This window comes from Sceloporus undulatus, chromosome 3, assembly GCF_019175285.1.
Source record: "Sceloporus undulatus isolate JIND9_A2432 ecotype Alabama chromosome 3, SceUnd_v1.1, whole genome shotgun sequence".
NCBI lineage: Eukaryota > Metazoa > Chordata > Lepidosauria > Squamata > Phrynosomatidae > Sceloporus > Sceloporus undulatus.
The window spans coordinates 201,773,687-201,789,228 of NC_056524.1; the positions used below are offsets into that span (position 1 = coordinate 201,773,687).

Sequence of the window (15,542 nt, forward strand, 5' to 3'; positions counted from 1 at the left end):
GCGAAAGCAAAAGCAAAAGGAGGCTGCCTAGTCCCTGGCCCTGCCCTCCCTGCCCCGAAGCCTCCCGCCTCCAGAGGCTAAGGGAAACAAGGCCCCTGGGGCGCCATTTTGTGGGATGCGAGGCCTACTAGATAAAGATTACAACATATAGGCCCCTCTGAGAGAAGCCTCTGGCTTGACTTTGCCACGTGCTTCAGCTTTATGTCTCCAGGGCAGAAATAAGGCCCCAATGCCATGCAGTTCTGGGATTTGTAGTGCTCTGTGTGTGTGGTGGTGGGGGTCACTATCACTATCAGAAGTCTGGATTGTCTCAAAAAGATTTGCACAGCGTCGAGGCCTGGCATCTGAATTGGTGTCAAAGTGTGTCATTCTGCACTTTTGTTCTTGGGCAGGTTTTGTGGAGGCTGAGAGTGTGTGACTTGCCAATTTAAAATGAACTCATCATTGTGAGGATTTTTTTCAGGGGTTGAGAGCGTGTGACTTGGAAATTTAAAGTGAAGCCATCGTGAAGTTTTCTGAGGCTGAGAGCGTGTGACTTTCTGATTTAAAGTGACCCTAAAACAAGGTTTTCTGAGGCTGAGAGCATGTGACTTGTCAACTTAAACCAAACCCATCACAAGATTTTCTGAGGCTGAGAGTGTGTGACTTTCTGATTTAAAATGAACCCATTGTGAAGTTTTCTGAGGCTGAGAATGTGTGACTTTCTGATTGAATGTGACCCTATCACAAGGTTTTCTGAGGCTGAGAGTCTGTGACAGTAGCTTTCCATGACCAAGTGGGTATTTGAACCCTGGTCTCCAGTGCAGCCTAGGTACTGGAATTTAATCTTTGCTGAAGTTTGCCGCCTTTGGGCATTCGTCTCTAAAAACCAACTAACCAATCACGTTTATGAGTTTATAGTTCAGCACTGTTTATAAAATGTTACCCAAACAAACAAACAAACAAACACCACTGTGTTCATTCTCTGAAGATGCCAGCCCCAGATGCTGGCGAAACATCAGGAATAAACTCTTATAGAACATGGCCACATAGCCTGAAAAACCCACAAAGAACTACCACTCTGATACTTTGAAGACTGAATAAAAATGGTATTGTAAAAAAACAAAATTCTTACAAGAATTTCTTTAATAGGTTACAGAAGAAAAGAAACCATAAGAACAATTCAGAAAACTTACCAAAATGTAACCAGAACTTATTTTTACAACCAGAATTTATTTTTAGAAAGTAATCCCAGTTATAGATCCAAGGCCCCCAATGTACAGGCATACCTTCGCTAACAAATCCTTTGACAAAGAAGCTCCTTTTTACAAAGTCTATCTATGCCCACCCAGATCTCCATTTTCCTACTCATCCTCTGTCTAGCTGGATGTTTTTAGCAGCATTTACATTGGGAGGATGGTGAAAGAAGGCTGAGAAAACACAAGACTTTCTGTGTCAGGTTGCAGCAGCATGTCTGCATACAATAAACACTGCAGTCAAGCTAGGACTGGGAAATACTGGGTTTCTATACTGGCTAATATACGACTGTATTTATTATTTATTTCATTTCTGTGCCACCTTTCTCCTAGGACTGTAGCTGTACCGTGTGCCTGCCTACTACTGGCAAGATGAATAGTAGCTGTTGCAGGATCCCTTGCTGAACATGAATGGACAGCAAAACAAAAACAATGGGGAAAACCAGATTAGTCTGTGTCTCCAGCTACCTGCAGCATGTGTGTATGTGTGTTTTTAAAGGGGGCCAGATCTGCAAATTTAGCCACCAAAATGGAAAACATAAGAGAAGTGCAGGACAGTGAAAGAAAATGCCTGGATGCGTTTTGAAAGAAGCCGCCAAGTATTCAATGAGTTTTGTTTATTCAAGGAAGGTTTACTTGCCAGGTTGTTTCTGTTTACACATGCATATTGTTAGTTATGAATAAAAAGTTCACTGAAACAGGTTGAACTGCTTTTCTTTGTTGTTGTTGTGTAGGATAGGAACCTATTTCTACTCTTCCCTTGTTATTTCTGCCACTGGAACCATAATTTTCTGTTAAAGAAGTAACACCTGGGAATACCTCTGCTTGGTTTACTGAGGGAGGCCTGTACTTTATTGTCATTATCATTACATGGTTAAAAAAAAGGTTTTTTTTAACTTTCCTGTTTGTCAATAGTAGATAAAATGTAGCAAAAATGGTTACTTTTATTTATCTTTTTAAAAATAGACTCAAATGCTACAAGCCACAGGCTTGGACTACAGGAGACGCTTTGCTAATACTCCTCATAATTGTGTCAAAACACTTCACAAAAGTATGAGGCAGCAAGATGCTTGGAAAATAGCAAGAGCCAGCACTTGAAGAATGTCTAGTTCTTTCTCTAACCATTTGGTGAGGCCACACTTTCAGAATTATAAATATTATTGCAAAGATGCAAGGTGATTGACGGCAAAGGAACTTGGATTCGCATGTAAGCCCTACATCTTAAAATGGAGCAAATGTTTGTTAAATTTCTGGTTTTAATGTAAAATAGACATACCTTAATTATTGTAAAAAGAAAGTAATTACAACTTATTGAGTCTGCAAACAAAAATAGGAGCAGAGTCCAAAGAATCAGTTAACCAGCATTAACAAGAGAGTAGAAATCTCTTAAGTCTGATATAGTCCTGGAATGGAATTCAGCTCATCACTCTCTAGTCTTAAAGCTTGTACAGTCAGCCCTCCATATCCATGAATTCTTTATCCATGGATTCAAACATCCACGTTTTAAAATATTCAAAAATATATAAATTCCAAAAAAGCAAACCTTGATTTTGCCATTTTTAAAAAAAAATATGGGATACCATTTTACTAGGACATTGTATTTAATTGGACTTGAGCATCCATGGATTTTGGTATCCACAGGGGATTCTGGAGCTAAACCCCAGCTGATATCAAGGACCCGCTGTACTCTGAGAGTATTTCACATAATCTCTCCTCCATTGTTTTATTTAGAGGGTGGTTTTATTCATTCAACCTCACTGTAGTGTCCTTCCTATCTTCCACTTACACTCACAATTGTCTGCCCAAAACTGCCTCCAGAATCTTGCATGTCCTAAGGACAAAAAATGAAGCGATGCTCTTGGTGTTCTGCAGTAGCGGGGTGTGTGTGGGGGGGGAAGAGAGGTTGAAGCTCCTTTGTCCTCTTACGCTTGGTTCCTAATCTGTATAACAATGGATAGTCTTCTCTTTCTGAAGTCATATTCTGAAGGAATGGGCATTGTATTCAGAATTCACTAGATTCCTTCTGCCATACAGATAATCTCTTTCAATACACCCCAGAAATGGTGGCATGCTGACTTCAGAATAGTATTGTCAGGTTTTCGAAACAGCAATAAGGGACAGTCAAAAATCATGACAGTCATGGTTGACAATCAAGAAATAGCTATTAACAAGTACAGTATATGTTCTACTTAAATATGAAATGAAAGAATTGATTTCAGTTAATTTAGCTATGCACATATTTCTAAGATTAACACCACCCTCATTCATAAATTACCCGATGCGCACATTTCTGTAAGTAGGAAGGGCCCACATTCCCCAAGATATTAAAAAAAAATCTGCCATTTCTACAAACAGGAAAATGCAAAATTCTACATTTAGGCCACAAAAACCTATAGCACAGCTACAGGATGGGGGAATGCTTGGCTCAGCAGTACCACAAGTGAAAGGGACCTTGAGATTATTGTTGATCATTAGTTAAACATAAGGCACCAGTGCATTGCTGCAGCAAAGAAGGGAAATACTATCTGAGCCTACATTAATAGAACCATGGTTTCCAAGTTGTTGGAAATAACTGTCTCTCTATACTGTATTCTGTGTTGGTCTGGCCTTATCTAGAGTACTGTGTACAGTTCTGGGCACCTCATTTTAAGAAAGATATAGACAGGTTGGAGCAAGTTCAGAGAAGGGCAAAGTTGATAAGAAGTAAGGAAAACAAAATATATCAGTAGAGGTTGAAGGAGCTGGGCATGTTCAGCTAGTGAAGAGATGACTAAGGTGTGACATAATCAAACCCTTAATACCTCAAGGGTAACCATCGAGAGGATGGTGAAGGCTTGTTCTTTGCTGCATCAGAGTGTAGAACTAGGTCTAATGTTTTTAATTTACAGGAGGGTAGATTTTGATGGATCATTAGAAGGAACTTCTTGCCAGTGAGATTGATTTGGCAATGGAACCAATTGCCTAGACAGATGGTGGGGTCTCCTTCTCTGGATGTCTTCAATAAGAGGCTGGACAGCTATGCTCTAGCTGGAGATCCTGCACTAACCAGGGCCCCTTCCAACTCTATGATTCTATTATTGTTCTTCTTTCCTTAATAGTGACTGTCAGCTAATAAATAATATTCTGAAGATGAAGCAACATATATTTAGAAGTTTGTCTTGAAGTTCTGGTAACTAAGCCTCAAACGCCATAGTGTAAATATTAACAATTAGAAGCTCTCACTCATATGACCATGATGTTTCTCTGTGAGTTCACTCTTCTATTTAGAGAAAGGTATCACTGAATTCTCCTGTTGCTTTCCCTCCCATGAACTCTTACACAGTTGCCAAAATAACCCCTCTTAGTAAGTGGCAGCTTTAAAAACCAGACAACAGCTGAGTTTGAAACAAGCACAGCAACAGGGAAGCAGCAGGGCTGAACTGTAGGCAGATTGGAGTGTGTTTCTTACAAAGCAAAGCATTTTCTTTTTTGTATTATTGTATCTTCTGAAATTTTGATTTTTTTGTTTAAAGAATCTCTCGAATAATTTCAAGATGAATATTCAGGCTTGTGCCAGATGTGGCTATGGGGTTTATCCTGCAGAGAAGATTAACTGTATTGATCAGGTCAGTATTTTTGTTCTTGGACATAATGGGAAAAAAAACAACAACCCTGATATAATATACCCATTAGTGCTCTTTGAATAGATAAATAGTATCTATATCAATTGAAATAAATTGAAAATATCTTAAACTATCCTAATCTTTATAAATGTTGGTTGACTTGGATGTCAAAACTGAACTTTGTTGATCTTGTTATTTGGCAGAACATTTTATATCTCTTAAAGGTTACATGAGAGAAATAGATCATTGGCATCTGCTTTTTGATATAGTTATTTATTGAACTGCCAAGAATAATCACTTGTAGTTTTTTAAAAAGCAGACTAATGAAATCTGACACAGAAGCAACTTTCACTGTATTCTTGTCCTTGCTATTTCCAGACGTGGCACAAAGCCTGCTTTCACTGTGAGGACTGTAAGATGATGTTAACCGTAAATAACTTTGTCAGCCACCAAAAAAGGCCTTACTGTCAAGCGTAAGTATGTCTTTGGTCTTATAACTAACAAATATTATTATGGCTATAAAATTCTTTATCAGGATCTGACTGGACTGAATTCTGATAATGACATGTCCAGATGATTGCTGTCATTATTTCCTCAATGCTAGTTAAACTGTTTTTACTGTTCACATTGTTTTCTTGCCCTTTTCAAAAAGAGTACAGAGTTATAGGAACTTCTAGAGTTATGAGCTTACTAGAAGCAATATCTGTGTTTGCTGGCATATTCCTAATGTGTGGTTCAAAACAATATCCTTTCCAAACTTTGCCATACAAGTGAACAAGTAAGCAAACAAAAATGACTCTGGGATTGTGAGATTAGCTTCCATGAGGTACAGCATGGGTAGGAATTATATGTCTTTCCAGATGATGTTCACCAGTACATATCCTGGCCAGAGTTTGCTGTGAGTTGAAGTCCAATAACAGCAAGGCCAAGCGATTCCCAAATAGTTGTAGAGTTTTTGTGGGCTTGTGATGACATGCAAAGTTCTATATGGCTTGGGAGCTTGATACGTAAGACAGTATTACTCCCAGTATATACTTTCCTGAGGAATGAGGTCTGCTAATCCACCCTCTGTTTTTCATTAGTGGGAACAACTGTTTGAAGATATGGGCAAGGGCTTTCTTTGCTGTGGCGGCCTGGTTTTTGAATACCATCCTCTAGAATGGTACCAACACTATTGAACCCTGGTTTCCAGAGTCATAGTCCAGTGCTCAAACCACTACATTATACTGGCGATCATATTCCAATTGTGGCATTTACAGTACATATGTGCATATGAATTAATTAGCAGCTTCTTGAATTTGGTTCATCAGATGATAACATGAGTAAGAGGGTGAATATATTCTGTGTCTCAGCACCAGTATGAATCACCCCCTTCTGTGGCAGCTATTCAGATTTAAAATAAAACCATGGAGACCCTATTTATGGGTATTCTTAATCATGCTTAATCCTACCCTTCCAAAGCCATATAGTTGGAAATTGGAGGGGATTTACCTGGCTTTCTCACATCTTAAACCAATGCTATAGCTCTGAAAAAACAACTGCCTGTGTTTGACATTGGTAGTTACTTGCTGTACTACCCAACTGCAGTTGCCAGTTTAAGTGGGATTGGCAGATTAGGCCTGGTTAATCCACCCCAATTGTTGCCTGGTCTTCTGAGTAGTTCAGTTTGCTAATTTCTAGCCCTTAATTTGTTTCTCTTATTGTACCTGCTTGGTAATCTTATGAAGCTGTGACAGCTGAGTAGCAATTGTATTCTACAGTAGTCCATGATAATAGTAATGTAGTGTTATAGATGAGAGCACCCAATACACACACCAATAGGGTATTGCAGATACACAACAAAAGTATACACTTACAGTAACAAAAGAATATTGACAGAGGCTGCATCTGGACTGCAGAATTAATCCAGTGTGACACCAGTTTAACTGCCATGGCTCTCTGCTGTGGAATTCTGGGAATTGTAGTTTTGTGAGACATTTAACCTTCTCTGCTAGAGACTTCGGCTGCCACTACAAATTACAGTTTCCAGAATTCCCTAGCATTAAGCCATGCCAGTTAAAGTGCTGTAAAACTGGGTTATTTCTGCACTGCAGATGCAGCCAGAGACACTGTATCTATGCATCAATGTGTTTCACCCTAGTTAAGTTTAAAAAAAACAACAACACCACACCATCTCTATAATCTTCTATTGGCATGAAAAAATTTGTTCCTGGCCCCAAGATGGGCACCCAGTATTTGGCTATGGCAGCTGGGTGGGCAATGGGTTTCAGATATTGTCCAAATTGTTTTTGTGAGGCCAATCCCTTAAAAAAAAATTGGACCACTTTAGTTTTTCTACATTTTTAATAGTCAAAATCTGAAGTAATGGTTTCTGCATTTTCAGTGCTAGCTATTATAAATGATTAAGAGTTAATATATGCATAGTTGATAAAATGGGGAAAAATAAGAAAATATAGGCCCGATACAGACTGGTGCAAAGCGCCGTGTTGGGGGCGATTTTAGGGCTCAGTCCATATGTGCCCAGACCTACTAACGGCTCCCATGCGCCATCTTGCCACGGCCCTGCCCACACAAAAATGTGTGGGCATCCTCACACCCAAATGGTGCTTGCCGGTTGCATTGTCGTCAAGGCATGCAAGTGCCATTATGGCGCTTCTAAAAAGAAGCCGCTCTAGGCAGCTTCTTTTTAGGGAGTGCGTTGGTGCCATGTGGTATGGTTTGCATGGCGCTGATGGGGAGTAAAGACAGGCAGCATGGAGCTGCCCATCTGTATCCCCCCATAGTCTCTTCAAGTTATCGAGAATTTTTTTTTAAAAGGTGCCATAATCAGTTCCTTTTAAATACATCTTCTGTATGTCAATATCATTATTTTCTTTTGTTATTGAAATCACATGCATTTAAGGAAGTAGACTAATGTATAGAAGCTTATGCTACAACTTCTTTCTGTTAGTTAGTCTCAAAGGTGCTACAAGATCCCTTTGCATACTGATATTCCACATTAAGATGGTCATGTCTTTGAATTCTAATACTACCAGGATGATTGTTAAAGTTTATTTACTGTTTATGTAGACAATTACTCAAAATAAAAATTTAATTAAAAACTGTAAGGTTTTTATTCAGAATGTCAATTTAGTGTTTCTAAAAAAATGATTTTGTTAAATATATATGGAAGAGTGATTTTGAGTGTTTTTTATTAAATTACTCTAACACTGATCCTACTTTCTTTTATAGACATAATCCAAAAAACAATACATTCACAAGTGTTTTCGAGACACCAATAAATATAAATGCGAAAAAGCAGTCTGAAGCTATAAGTGAGGTAAGATCTTTTAAGAATCAATGTGTTTTATATTCATCTGTAACAATAACATAATAGCCATTTTCTTTTGAGACTACTGTAATTAAAGGCCATCTCAGTCCCTCTTGGACCTACATTTTTTCATGGCTAGGTAGAATTTTTCAAACCTACTGTTTCACCCTTTTGCTATTATCTAGGCACCATCTTTTACCAGTTTCATTCCTAATAACTCTATGCCCTACTTGAAATAGTTATATGCACAATTAAGCACACTAATCCTTTTACAGTGAGGGCAACGATTCCTATAGCCATGTACATGATCAGAACCAGAGATCAAACTATCGAAGAATTTCAGAAATCGAGTGGTCCCAAAAAAATCTAATCACTAAGCCCTGCCCTTTTGTAGCGTTGGGTGTTCATGATTTTCATGAAGATGAGTCTTCATTTTTTAATAATAGCAATAGCAAATACATTTCTATACTGCTTATCAGTGCACTTAAGCACTCCTTAAGCGGTTTACAATGTGTAAGCTAATTGCCCCCGACAAGCTAGGTATTTATTTTAGCGACCTACACAAGGATGCAAGGCTGAGTTGACCCTGAGCCCCTGGCTGGGATTGAACTCACAACCTTGTGGATGAGTGAGCGGCTGCAGTATTGGCATTTAACCACTGCACCACTATGGCTCCTAATTTTGCTTCAGCATATTTCTTTTTGAAGGTTGTTAAAGAGAAAAGGGCAATTTGGATAACACAGATATTATGTGAAAGCCCAAGATGCACATAAAGACATTTTGTTGCCTGTGGCAAATGACAAGATGACCCCTCTGCATTTCATGCATTTCAGAAGCTAGCTGGAGTGGCAGTTGTTTTGGCAATAGGACAGCATCTTCTATTACCCATGAAGGCAGTGGGTTAATTTAGGCTGGGGCCACACTGCAGAAATAATTCAGTTTGATACGAGTTTAACTGCCTTGGCAAAGTGCTGTGGAAATCTGGGAATTGTAGTTTTGGGAGACATTTAGCCTCCTTTATGGGAGAGCTCTAGTGCCACAACAATTTCCCAGAATTCCCTAGCATTGAGCTATGATAGTTAGTCGTGTCAGACTGGATTATTTCTGTAGTGCAGATGCAGAAATGTCAGGCAAGCCACATGGTGTCAGATGCAGATGTGTCAGGCAATCCACATGGTCCATATTCTTCTGTTTTCTAGTACTCTAATTCTAATCCTACCCCTAACATTAGGGCGGCTCTGCATCATTTAAGTACAGGGATGGACAGGACATTCTTAATTATTTGTTCCCAGGTTGAAAAACGGGTTTCCCAACAGCTTGGAAAAGCCTGTTGGGAAGAGAGAAAAAAATAGCCCAATAAGAATTTTGCATAATTTCCCGCTTGTATTCAAAGTGTTGAAGACAAATCATTTTGCAGAGAAAAAACATATATATTTTTTTTAAAAAATCATTTTATTGGTCACATGAAGATGGGATGTTCGAACACAGTGTGAATACTATGAAGGGATATTTATTTTCTCTTGCAGTGGGGAGAAAACTACTGTAATTATTCATGCTCATGTGCAAGGATGAAATAGCTAGGGATTTACTGACAAACACATCAGAATTTACATAGTTTCTATTTCCAGGCTTTAACCAGTTGAAATTCTGTGCTAACCCAAATAGTAAGCTCGAAAATCTCCAGGCAGGGCTCCATGGTGGAACTGTATTGTAAACTCAGGGGATAAAACAATATCAATCTGATTCAAAGCAGCATCACAGTGCTTCCCATATCAGTGCTGGGGACAATTATACACAGAGAGAAAATGGCTATACATTCAGAGCAATCCTCAACATTAAAGCAAGTAGTAGTGCTCTTCTGAACATAGACACACTATTTGGATCTTTATACCTGCAAGTGTTAAGGAATGGTTGGAGCTGAGAGATTATTACTTATGTTACAATATTGAAAAATCCAAGTTGAACTTCAGCCTTATTTTCTATTCATTTAAAAAACATTCAGATCATGCGTTTTAAAAAGTCTTGCCTAAATAAGTATCAAAAGACCTCTTAGTGGCTCCCTCAGCTAATATAACAGAAAATCCACATCTTTCTGCACCAAAAAATTGCGAGGGATGCTGATCTGGGGTGTGGGAAGTATATTAAGTTCACTGGAAGGAGTTCATGCAAACGTTTTCTGTAGCTTTGTTTCACAGTCCAAGTCCTCCTTTGAATTTTCATTTCAAATGAACCAGAAAACTCAAAGGAAAACTCATCTGAAACTGTCAAGTCTTTGACACCAAACCACAGAGTGTCTGCAGATTCATTAGAATCTGAACCCAGGTTCGCTAAACAAAAAAAGACTTTTTAAACCTCTGATGAACCTAGCACTTGGATCTGAGTTTCTAAAAAAAATATAGTCAAGTTCATTTTACATGGTTACGCTGAGTAAATCTGGTGAAATGTCAGGGGGCCACTAGAATTTACCCCCACTTTAAAGCTCCAAGAAATTGTCTGAAATACTTCTATACTTTCAAAAATGGTAACTTTGCTGCCAGCTACATCTTTCCATCTTTCTGGATTTCCATTTTATATGCCATCCCAGTTTTCTAAGTAGACAAAGGAAATCCTACGCATGTGAAGTCAGAAAGCATCTGTATTTAGTGACATTACTCCTAGGTAATTGTGCATTGAATGATGAGTCCTGAAGAATGATTAGAACTGGATATGATTATTGTATTTTTAAATATTATTTTGCTTTCTATTTTCCATGAATTGTGGGAAGTCTTGTCCTCATGTCTTTACTAACGTTATTTCTGTTGTACTTTAACATGAAAACTTTTGATAATTTCTCAAATACTTAAAAAAAAACCAACACTGAGGTTTTTTTGGCTGAAGCTATAACAACTACAACAGGTATATTCCTTTTTGAACTACATGTGTCAGATCTAGTATAGAATGAGTTTGGGATTAGCAACAATTTCTATTTCTGTTTGATGGCTGCAATAGGAGATCTTGTTACTTCCAGTATGTGTGCCTCTGCATGTGTGCTAGAAAAATCAAAGGTCACTTTTGCCTCTCTTTGTCACCTAAACATGCCTGGATTCTTTCATTTGCACAAGGAAATCTGAAGTCCAAAGAGTGGTTCATGAGTTCTCTCATTCATATTTTGTATACAAGGGACTTAGATTAGGAATGTTTCCCCCCTCCAAGTATCTGAGATTATGTGTCTTTCTGAAATCAACACCCAGACTTTGATGTGAGATGGAAACAAACTTTTGATTTGAATCTGTGCCTGTAGGAAAACAGGGGCTAGAATTGTTCCTTGGGTGGAAGCAATGCAAAAGAGCAAAAAACAAAAACAAACAAACAACAACAAAACCAAACAAAAAACCCCAAGATGAAACATTTGCTGGATGGAGGATGCCACCCACCAATTTTCCCCACTCCCCAACTACTCCCCTCCCAATGCCACACCAGCAGGACGCATTTTTTCCTCCTGAGAAACTGGAGAGTAAAAAGTGAGTTTAAAACAAGTGCTTTCACTGCGAAAAAGGTTATACTATACATCATGTGTTCCAACAACAATGGAACTGAGGTGAATACAGGTTGTTGTTTTTTAGTAGTGTAGATCCACCCTTAGATATGAAGATAGGCACTCAATATTCTGAAATAAATTTCAACATAACATCTCCCCAAACCTGACTTAAAAAAAAAAAGATATCCAAATCATTAAATATGTACTTTCTAATGTCAGTGGCTCAATATTCATTGAGAGTACACTACAATTATCCTTTGAAAAATAGCCTTAACTTGTATATAGTGTACAGTGCTTTTAGTACTGGAGTTTTTCTTCTTTTTGGGGTTTGTATAGGTAAAATATCGAGAAGAGGGCGAAAAGTTCAAATCTGTTTTTCACTGGGATGTGAAATCCAAAGATATCGAAGCTGAACATAAAATGCAACAGTTTAATAATCAGGTGAGAGACTTGCACCAAGAACATGTGTACTTGTGAACACCCAGCCTATGATTTTCTTTTTGTGAACTCTTAATTTATATCTCACTGCATCTTTATTTAAATCATACAAACAATCCATACTGTTCTCATTTGGCTTTTACCATGCATTCCCAATTATTCTGACTCCTCAGATACAGTGTGAGCTGATCCAGAATGCTCTTTCAGTGTAAAACCATTTGTTTTTTTGAGAATGATGCCAAGAGAATGCTTTTTACGCTTTGATTGAGATATTGGTATGCCTTCATGTAAAATCTTAGATGATATATATCCCCACATATCCTTTTGCAGTCCTTCACCCATTTGCCTGTGACCAAGGCACTGATTTCTGTCATCATGTCTGCCCTAATTTCTCTTCAGTGTTTCTTAGCTAGATATTTATTTGCTAGATATTTACAGCTCTATAAAGAAAAACAAGAGAAAGAAAGAAATTGTCTTCATCTTATGCTAAAAATACTGAAGAGAAGGAGATAAAGCCCCTGGTCAATCATAAAATTTGCTTGGTATGTTAGTGACCTCACTATTTTCAGAGTAAAATGATTTAGCAACCCACCAGAAGTTGGACTGACATCTAAGGATTACGGACCACTAAAAAAGCAGTGCAGTTACTAAAGTAAGAAATTCCAGCTGTTCTTATGTGCCATCAAAAAATTAAATATTTAACTATCCTTCAATCATATTACATTCCTTTGATAGACTGGCCACACCATATCCTCAAAATATTTCACAGATGAAAACCAGGACATGCATGGTCAAAATGATACAAATTATTAATCAGAAAGAACACGGAAGCTAGGTGACGCTGCAGTAGTTTGCTTTTGCCTGAACCTACTGCATAATTTCACCCTTTCTTCCCCCCTCCCCACTGAATTAATTGAGTGCAAATTCTTTTGAACATGAAACTCAAATGGGAGTAATTTAAGTAGGGAGCAAAATGGGAACAGAAGAGAGAAAATGAGACATAGTAAAAGCAGTTGAAAAAGTGGGCCAAACAGAATTAATTGGATCTGTCTCTGCTAAACTGGGACGTTTGGTGGATTAAGGATTAAGCCTTCACAGGTTTAAAACCATTTACTAGTCCTGACTAAATCCAATGGTTAGTCCACTGAATCAGTGAAATTTATTTAAGTGTTGATTCACTACATTCCCATTCAGTGAATGTCCACTTTACTCAGGTGGCCCTAAATTGGCCCTAAAACCTGACAGCTTGATCAGAATCAAATTAATTAGAATGTAAGTATTCAACTGAAATAAAAGGTGTCAGTACATGTCTCTGTGTTTAGCTGACTTTGGAAAAATTACCTTTCCACATTTCAGTATTGGGACTAGAGGCCAGAATTTCATGAGTAGCATGTAGATACCAAAATGAAGGGACTCATTGGACATTTTCCACAGAAACATCTTTTGAACTTACACATGCACTTCAGAAGTGTAGAGAAAATCCACAGGAGTGGTGTCGGATAGGCAGAAAAAGCAATATCGTTACATCAAGCTATAATGTTATGAATGCCACCTAGTTAAAGACCTAACTCCCATATTTTTAGAAATATGAAATCCATAATTTTTATCATTATGTCCATAACTCACCATACAATGTGCTATCTTTAGAAAGCCTACCATGAATTATATGAAGAAGGCAAATCCTGGTATTCAGACTCTGAGATGGTGAGAGTGGCTCAAGCACAAAACACTCTTCGTGATGTAAGTGCATTTTATAAGAGGTCTGTTTGTGGTAGAAAATCATATGGATATACACATTGGCTTGGGCTTGAATATACTGTATGCTAGTTTAAGGAAACACATGGAAAGAAAGTTTCCTGTCCCTTCCTTCCCCTAGCAGCTATAAGATTATACCTACAGAGAGGCTTTGCAGAGTGTCATGGCCTGTCCTTCACAATTTGGGAAGGGCTTGATGGGATTGTGGGACATGAGATAATCCTTGAAAACTGCAAATCTCATGTCTGTTTTTGGACAATTCTTTCCTTATTCAACATCCTTTTATGCTTCATCTCACCCTACCCTCAGGAGAGGTTATTTAGGGTACAAATGACTAAAGCAGGGAAGGATACAAAGAGAGGTTATTTCTGGAACTTCCTTGAGGAAACATATTCAGAGGTAGCCATGTTATCTATACAGCAAAATGCAAGAAAATCCAAAATCGGGAGGGGGGATGACACCTTTATTGTACAGCCAAAATATAGAAAATGTATTATGGCCTTTGGCCTTGGTCCTCACATGGCCTAAAAGGGGAGTGACCTCTGCTTGCATACTTTTTTTCCTAGGTGAAATATACAGAGGAGGGTGAGCAGCAGAAGGGGAAGGGAAGCTTTCCTGCTTTGATCACTCCAGCTTATCAGATGGCCAAGAAGGCAACTCAGTTATCCAGTAATGTGAGTTCTTTGTGGCAGCCATCATTATCGTCATCATCTTTTGAGCACAAGTTGTAATCATAGGTAGTTTCCATGTCAGTAGGCATGCGAATTTCTCTTTAAAAGTGTAATAGGTTCAGCACCTTGGACAGCTCCTTTAATGTTTAATAGTGAATTCATTCACTGTTCCACTGACATGGAATCTGCCAGCCACTGCTAGTTTGAGCATCCTATATGCTAAGAGCAGTCTCATGGCTGAGTTTTGACAGGTGTTGAACCAAAATAGGGCTACTAGAAAACAGGAAAGAGAAACATATCTCAGGGTTACTTTTTATGCTTCACAACCAAAAATACTGATGATATGAAGAAATGATTATATAGGCCTGATAAACAGCCATGGATATATGTATTTAAATTGTTCTCTTTTTTCTGTGTACCTGGTCACTTTCTTCTTAGAACAAAACATTTGCAACACGTATGCTGTTATAATTAATGGCACGCATGCAGTTCACAGTACAAGAACAGAATGTCCCCAAACTTATTTCAAGAATAAGTCAAACATAGCAGTTGAATTTATTCAACATAAATTGAAAATGAAAGCATCTGAAATTGCAATTGATGAAATATGCAGGTCTGGTATTAAATAAAGCTGTCTTCATCCAAGTTTTTTTCAAAAATCAAAGTTTACATTGAGTTTGAAGTCATTAGTTGAGTTTAATAGGCTTTTAGACTGAAATGTAATACACTTACTGCTCCACTGCTATTTATTTTGACAAATAACAGGATATGTTGTAATTCTAGGTTCTTTTCATCGATGCAAGGTGCTACTTCTTTTGCATATGTAACCAAGTAATTGATATTCAGGGCTAAATATTATGACAAAAGAATTAGCATTGCTCAAATAGCATTCACTTTTGTGAAATTTGACTCCCAAACTGGGCTATATGATAGCAGTTATGAACATAAGAAAAACCACGCTGGATCAAACCACAGGCTCACCTAGTCCAATATTTTGTTTATATAGTGATCAGC

At 38.1% G+C, this 15,542-nt stretch overlaps 1 protein-coding gene across 4 annotated transcripts in view; it reads left to right on the forward strand.

Annotated features, from left to right (window-relative positions):
• The first annotated feature begins 2,423 nt into the window (after positions 1 to 2,423).
• LOC121925217 (nebulin related anchoring protein) overlaps positions 2,424 to 15,542 on the forward strand; it is a 77,854-nt gene continuing 64,735 nt past the window's right edge. Inside the window, exons 1-7 of one of the 4 annotated variants that reach the window (XM_042457069.1) lie at positions 2,424 to 2,442; positions 4,748 to 4,840; positions 5,216 to 5,310; positions 8,069 to 8,156; positions 12,001 to 12,105; positions 13,750 to 13,842; positions 14,424 to 14,531. In XM_042457069.1, coding sequence (XP_042313003.1) covers positions 4,769 to 4,840; positions 5,216 to 5,310; positions 8,069 to 8,156; positions 12,001 to 12,105; positions 13,750 to 13,842; positions 14,424 to 14,531 — 561 coding nt within the window. In that variant the 5' untranslated portion in view covers positions 2,424 to 2,442; positions 4,748 to 4,768. Of the gene's footprint in view, positions 2,443 to 4,604; positions 4,841 to 5,215; positions 5,311 to 8,068; positions 8,157 to 12,000; positions 12,106 to 13,749; positions 13,843 to 14,423; positions 14,532 to 15,542 lie in introns of those variants that run through there. The other 3 variants (XM_042457068.1, XM_042457071.1, XM_042457070.1) reach the window with 3 other exon arrangements.